Source organism: Gavialis gangeticus, unplaced genomic scaffold, assembly GCF_001723915.1.
Source record: "Gavialis gangeticus isolate Ggan-Ray unplaced genomic scaffold, GavGan_comp1, whole genome shotgun sequence".
Classification (NCBI taxonomy): Eukaryota; Metazoa; Chordata; order Crocodylia; family Gavialidae; genus Gavialis; species Gavialis gangeticus.
The window spans coordinates 46,868,381-46,875,755 of record NW_017729030.1 but is presented as its reverse complement, the minus strand read 5'-3'; the positions used below and the strand labels follow the sequence as shown (position 1 = coordinate 46,875,755).

General features: G+C 40.8%; 1 protein-coding gene across 2 annotated transcripts in view; it reads right to left on the bottom strand.

Moving 5' to 3' along the window:
• Positions 1–7,375, bottom strand: part of ABCE1 (ATP binding cassette subfamily E member 1) — a 30,659-nt gene that overhangs the window by 14,817 nt on the left and 8,467 nt on the right. For both annotated transcript variants that reach the window (XM_019522145.1, XM_019522144.1), the window contains exons 3-9: positions 7,267–7,352; positions 6,955–7,052; positions 5,519–5,636; positions 2,918–3,055; positions 2,697–2,766; positions 1,550–1,646; positions 801–890 (exon numbers count right to left, since the gene is read on the bottom strand). In XM_019522145.1, the coding sequence (XP_019377690.1) occupies positions 801–890; positions 1,550–1,646; positions 2,697–2,766; positions 2,918–3,055; positions 5,519–5,636; positions 6,955–7,052; positions 7,267–7,352 (697 nt within the window). The remainder of the gene's footprint in view (positions 1–800; positions 891–1,549; positions 1,647–2,696; positions 2,767–2,917; positions 3,056–5,518; positions 5,637–6,954; positions 7,053–7,266; positions 7,353–7,375) is intronic.

The window sequence follows — 7,375 nt, the reverse complement described above, 5'->3', positions numbered from 1 at the left end:
AAGCTGTCAAAGGCAGTCCTCCAGGCCTGGGAAGAACTGGTCCCAAGCTCTTCTACCCCCACCACTGGACCTGGTCTGCTGCTCCCCACCCCTTGCTGCCGCAGCAGGCCAGCTTCTCTCCCCACTTTGGGCCTGCTGCTTCCCTCCCCACCACCATGGCAGCTTGGGCCCACTGTCCCCCCCTACTTCCCCCCCGTTGGGAGGCAGTAATGCAGGAGAGAGAGAGAGAGAGAGAGAGACAGAGAGGCAAGGCCAGCAGCACTAGCCTCAGCCCCCACTTCCACATTCGCCACCAGTGCTGCTGCCCTCGCCCCTCCACCCCACCCACCATTGGGCCCCAACCCCGCTCCCCAGCTGCCACCTCCAAGGAGCAAGGATCGGGGGAGGCCTCCCACTTTGTCTGCTCTGTTGCTGTCACCCTCCTGTTCCGTCCCATGTCCCCACCATCATGGCAGTGCTCTACCACCTTCTGTCCAAATGCTGTATTCGCACTCTGATTGGTTGTTTCCATCAGCCAATCAGAGTGCAAATAAAGCATTATGGAAAGACAGACAATGGCTTTTATATTACTAGAATTATTAGGAAAAGTATTATAAGTGTGATCTATAGAATATACAGTGTGATCTATAGAATATCTTCTAGAAGTCCTATTGCTCAAGGCATTTAAAACTAAATTAAATGATGCACATTAGAAAAACATACTATAAGGAATAATCTACACTGGGAAGGAGATTGATGGGACAATTCTGCCACCAATGAACTGCAATCTCATGTTACGAGTATATTAAAAGTTTATTTACCTGTCTGGGTTTATCAGAGATCGAATAGTAATGGCAGCCTTCAGACGCTGTTTAACATCTAGGTAGCTAGAAGGTTCATCAAACATGAAGCTACCCCAAAAGAGAGAGAGTAGAAAGTATTAATAAATATAAAAGTTTAACAGAGCAAACTTTTGCTGTCCATAACAGCCACCTGAAATTTAAGTGGTAAAAAAATCACGTTTCTCCACTCCAAATAATATTTTGGAGGGTTAGTTTTTCTATGCACACGTACCTTAATTCTTCTGGCCACTATGTAAGGTTGCTAAATAATTTAAGTTAAATATTCCTTTGCTAAAAATTCTGATAAAGTTATCCAAAGTTGACTACTTCTAACAATCTGTTTTGAATTACATGCACTAAAATCTAATTGAGTTTAAATTTAACAGCTTTGTGCATTCCAAAGTGAAAAAAATACTAGTGTAAGGATTAGAATATGGAGGCTGCCACGCAAAGAAGAGGCCTCTGGAATTTAGCCAGGGGATAAGAGAGTAAGGAAGAGCAGCAATTACCTTGGAAGATACCCACACACTAGTTGTGGGCTTGATATAACATATCATTGAGAAAAATGTTTTTAATACTTCAAAAAATATCACCAGTGCCGTTTCCTCCTGCTCTCCTCCTTCCCCCCACCCCAAAACTATTGGCTCCCAATATTAATACTGAATTATAAGACCAGAACCTGAGACAGTTTCCTGGGAATGAAGATGCAATAGAAAAATCAAACATACATGTCAGCCTTCTGAATACAAACAACAGCACAAGCAAATCTCTGAAGTTCTCCTCCTGAAAGGTCCTCAACATTCCTTTCTTTTAGATGGGTTAAATCTGCAAAGATGTGTTACGTACAAATTAAAAGCTATAATAAGCATCCAACTTGGAGATGAAATTTATTGTGAAAAATCTGCTCATACATAATATGTATTTACTACACGGGGATCACAATACTGCCGGAAAAATCAAGCTATATTAGCAGCAACATTAAGTGACAAGGGTTTTTTTTTGGTGGTACCCTTTATTGGATGAGCTGTGAAATTGGGAAAAACAGTAGACAAAGTTTTATGGCTACAAAATCACAACAGTCCTGGCTGAAAAGTAGAGTTTCCACTTTGCAAGGTCTTCTTTAGAGGGGTGGAAGGGGGTGGTTATTTGGATTAAAAGGTCTTTTCCAAATAATCCAGAAGCTTCCCAGACCCTACACCTGCTCAGTGAAACTGCTGTTCTTGCCAGTTTTCCTGCTGTTCTAGCAGGGAAGAGAACAAGGCAGCTCATTTCATTAAGTTGCTGTAAGGAACTCCCAGGACCTCCGCCTCCAGCGCAGACCTGAAAGGACTCACTCTCTTTGTTTTGGCAGAATCCACAAACATTTTGGCATCAAGGAACTGTCATTTTCAATTAAGATGATTCACTGGAAATTTTCTAACCAGTTCTGTGCATCATCCCAGGCAAATTCACTACAGCACAGCTACACGCGTGTGCGCGGGCGTGCGCGCGTGCGCGCGCGCGCACACACACACACACACACACACACACACGCACACACTTCCATACAAAAAGCATTTGAAAGCTGAGGATTCTTAAACTCTGGTAATATTTTTTAGTTCCAGTGGAAGACAGAGGGTGCTAAAATATGGTCAGATTTGATTAGGCACAGATAGCAGATGCAAATTTAAATTAAACAAAGTTAAACTCTTTATAACTTCCTAGCTTTCAACACAAATGCATTAAAACATGGGAAGACATGGACTGAAGATTGCCAATGCCGCTGCATTAGTGTTCATGCTAACGTATTAGTGCTCATGATTGGAATTTTTCGAGTAATGCAAATTACTCAAGACTTTTTTTAAAGTGACTTCCTGGCAATAGGAAGTTACTTACCAAGCTGCTGGCACACAACAGTCTGCGTCTCAGTTTCATCCTTTCTGTCCAAAATAGACCCCACTGTTCCCTGCCATGATAAATGTAAGAATCAAAGCTGTTAATATTTAGTGGTTTCAGATACCAGTGGATAAAATTTCTCAGTAAAAATCTTTGTATCTTTATGAAATAATGAAGGGAGGCATGTCATGTTCTCCCTGCTAACTGAAGAAGTTTCTTACCTTTGCAGCCTTAGGGATCTGGTCCACATACTGAGGTTTAATGATGGCTTTGAGGTCATCTTCCAGGATTTTGGTAAAGTAATTTTGCAACTCAGATCCTCGAAAGTAAGTCAAGATTTCTTGCCAATCAGGTGGATCCTATACAGAAATCAGATATTTAACCATTTTACCATGCAACAATATGTGTATTTCTAAAAGCAAATCACAATACTCATATTTGAAGGATATCAACACAATACAACTGGACTTCAGATACATGCAGTAACAACAAAACAAATGGCAAAAAGCAACTACTTAGTTACTATGCTTTCTTTCCAATAGACATAAAAAACCTAGGTTAGTACAAGGATCTCTATTACTTTTATCTTTCAGGTGTATTACATCCCTAACTTCTGGCAGCTGAAACACACAGTATCTTTAGAAACAGTCAAAAGAATGCAAGTAGTATGCTATCACTTGCTTTAATAAATCAGTATCTGAAAAAAACCAACACTGGAATAGGCAATTCTATTAATTGATTGCTTCTACAAAATAAGAATTGCACACTATCTGGCCCAGCCAACCCTAACATAAAAGCTTGCCTCATAAAATAGCACTTGCAGAAAAGAGACAAGAAAAACTGGTCTACTTCTGTGTCCAAATAGACAGTTGTCAGACATAAAGCAAGAGAGAAAAGTTTGGAAATAAAAGGAAGAAAACACCAGGAGGAGGGAGAGATTATGAAATTAAAAAAAAAAAAAACACAAAACAACCTTCTAGAGTAGAGAGGGACTGAGACTTAAGACTCCCCTGGTCTCATTTTAGGTAACGTGCAGCTCTGTATTGTGCTTAAATACCAAATTATAAGTGCATTGTAATATTTATAAAACATTAAACTAAACATGGGGCTTATGGATTTAGATCACAGGTGTTCAACACCTGGCCTGTGGACCAGATCTGGTCCCTGCAGTGTCATCTGGTCTCCAGGGCTCCCCATGGGTCTGAATAATTTGGTGGGGAGGGGAAGAAGGGGGAAGTGGCTGTACTGCTTCCCTGCTGCCAAATTTTCAGACCTATGGGGAGCCCCATGAGCCAGACAGCAAGATCCTGTTCACAGCAGGGTGGCTTGGGGCTTTAGAGGTACAGCACCAGGACTCAATCCCAACCATGGAGAGCTGATCCACGTGCACTGGACCAGGATGGTATGGGACCGGATGCAGCCAGTGGACTGGCTCTGTGCCACTCATTCGGCTTGCAGGGCCAAAACACTGAGCAGCATTGTTTTAGGTGAGTTGCCCGTTTGTGAGGAAGACAGATTAAAAACCTGTAAATCCTGGGAAAGAACTAAAGTCCGAACAAAAGAATGATCATTTTACTTATTCTAGAAAACAGTTATTACAAATAAAAAAACCAAACAAACACACATGCTAAAAATGTGCAGAAAACTTGTGAATACATTAATTATCTGCTGGGTAGAGAACTGCATATTTATTGTTTTTGTAACCTGCTTTGATTCTTGTGTTATAAACAAATTGTTATTAAGTTTCTTTCAACTGAAGTAGAAAATGTTAAAGTCTGACCATGTTTTCTCTTTCATGGGAGAGGGGGAAAAATTGGGCCTACAATTTCAACTGGATCTGTTTAGTGTAAAAAGGCAGTTGTCACGTCCTACCTGAACTTTGATAGTGGTCATGGAAATCAGTATCTTACATAGGAATGATATTTGTTAGATCCTGTACTTGTATAGTGTTGATTTTACTTGTCTATTATCTCTAATTATTTTCACTTCCAAAAGACAAAAAGCCTAGGCAGAGAAAGAGCTCCATGCATGCATTTCACTTTCTCGTTTTACAATTTTACTGATATCCAAAGTATCAGCAGCATCAGATGAAGAGTGGCAGCCCTTAAGCTGTACAGATGAATGTCTGAAAAGAGGTACTACCAAGTTTAGTAGTATCTAGACCACCTAAAAGCATAAGAGAGTTCAGCATGATCAGAACTTATTTTTTAAAGTTTCAATGTAGGAAACTCCATCAGCTCTTGGTTATCCTGGGAAGTCTATGTGAGCACAGAAACATATACTTGGAAAATGAAGGTCAACAGAATGTCTTGAATTATTCCCCAAATGTCCCCATCATTCTGAAGAGCCAGAAGTGGAAATCACAATTAAAAGTGATTAGTAAAAGAGTGTAGGTGCCATTCAACAAACACTTCATATGAAGTGTTCTATTGCCTAGTTTAGCAGCAATTCTATGATTCTAAATTATAAGAAACCTTAATGGAAACGTGAAAGCTGGAGAAAAAACCCAGCAATATGAAAAAGCCCACAAAACACTCTTCAGGAACAAAAAGAGAAACATAACTTTAATAGGAACCAGATTTCCAATCTCAGTCTTTCCGTGAGTTATATTTCTATCTGTCTTAATGGATTTATTTTGTAAAATAAATAAATAAATAAAAACATAACTTATTTAAAAGTGTGTATGTTTAGATGATGTAGAAAGACTTTGGCTGTTAAGAGTTTGAGTATCTTTGCAAGATCACCTTCACAAGAGCAAAAATTCAAAGTGGAAAAAAATCTATCAATAAAATCATGATCTTCAATTTTCTACCAATACATACATCGTATTTTCCAAGGTTTGGCTTCTGTTTTCCTGCTAAAATTTTCAAGGCAGTTGATTTTCCAATACCATTGGTTCCAACTAATCCCAGTACTTCACCTGGACGGGGAATAGGCAACCTGTAAATATGCAATGTAAAACCAGGTGAATGCAACAAGATATTGATACCACCAAAGTTAAAACTTGCTGATTGATTTAACTCATCTCATGGCATTTCCATATCAATAAACACTTCACATTAATCAAAGAAAATAATACACAAGCTACAAATTGGTGCAGGGAGTGGGGGTGGGCACGACTGGACATTAAAAACTATTAACTGCAAATTTCAACTGCTAATTTACTTCTTCTCTTCTTTCAAAGAAAATCATTTTGAAGTGATACAATGTACTCCAGGGGTCGGCAACCCCTGGCACATGTGATGAACATGGCACGTGAGGCGATTTTGCTTGGTACGCCACAGCCAGCCCCGGCTCTGGGTAGCTGCTGCCAGCGATGGAGCCTGGGCTGCTCCCAGCAGGGCTTGCAGCCTCCCAGCTGCCTGCTGGGAGCAGCCTGGGCTCCCAGCTGGCAGCAGCTACCCAGAGCTGGGGCTGCCTGCAGCTGGGAGGCTGCAAACAGCTGTGCCAGGCTCTGGAGCCCTGGCATCAGCTCTGTATCAGTGCGCACATGCATGCCTTGAAGCAGGCAGTGGGGGGAGGGGCCTGGGGCAGCACAACCCTGGTCTCTCCCCCGCTCCCGGCACACAGCTGGTGACTGGGCTCTGGAGCCTGGCGCAGCTGTTTGTAGCCAGCCTGGGGTCTGGGCAGCTGCAACAAGCAGGCTGCAAACAGCTGCGTTGGGCTCCACAGCTCCGGCATCAGCTCCATGCTGGTGGCGACTGCATGGGTGTTGTGAGGGTAAGTTCACTGATGTCTGCAATAAGCTGATGCCCTGTGGTGGGGAGTAAAAGAAACATATTCACTAGCAGGATGCCCCAATCCTAGAAGTGTCTATATTAGTGCTAGGTATATTTTATTTACAATGTTTTACATTGACCCTCCTGCACTCAGAGCTGGCAAATAAGAAGCCAAAAGACCAAAAACCACCAAAAGACAAACTCAAGACTTAGGTCACAGACTTATTTAGATTACTGCAAGAGAAGTTCAGGATGACATTCTTTTGAAAACTGAGCCATCAGGTAAGCTAATAACTTAAAGCCTTAATACAACAGTAAAGACAGGCTGCAGATAAAAAAGAATCTTAAATACATAGCTTGTGCCAAGGTATGGATATCAAAGAGTACATCACCCCATTTCCACTAAATGTGGACTGATACATCCAGGTGCTTATGTGCATTGGATGTTCATTTAAAATTGGCAACTGTAAAAAGTTTACTTGGGGAGGCAGGAGCAATGATGGTGGCAAACAACAGACAGACAAAAAACCCACATGTACCTGTGAAGTTTGAAGGCATTGGCACAATATCGGTGTGTTGTTTCTTTCTCCAGGTTGCTAGGTAAGTTAACAATTGACAAAGCTCCAAAAGGACATTTCTGCAAGTTAAAAACAAACACTTTACTCCACTAGAACACATCTGTCCTTTTGAAAATGAGTTCTATACTTTTTCTTTCAAAATTAAGTATCTGACAATCTAAAAACTGAATCTATCTTTTAAGGTAGAGTACATTACACTAATTCTTATCTTCACTTTTAAACTGTTTCTTATTAAAGGATGTATGTTTAAAGGAAATAAAAAACCCTTTTTACCTTAATGCAGATACCACAACCAATACAAAGTGTTTCAGAAATCCATGCTATTTTACTCTGTGCTGTGACTTCTATGCATAGTTTCCCTGTTAAAAAAAAAAAAAAAAAA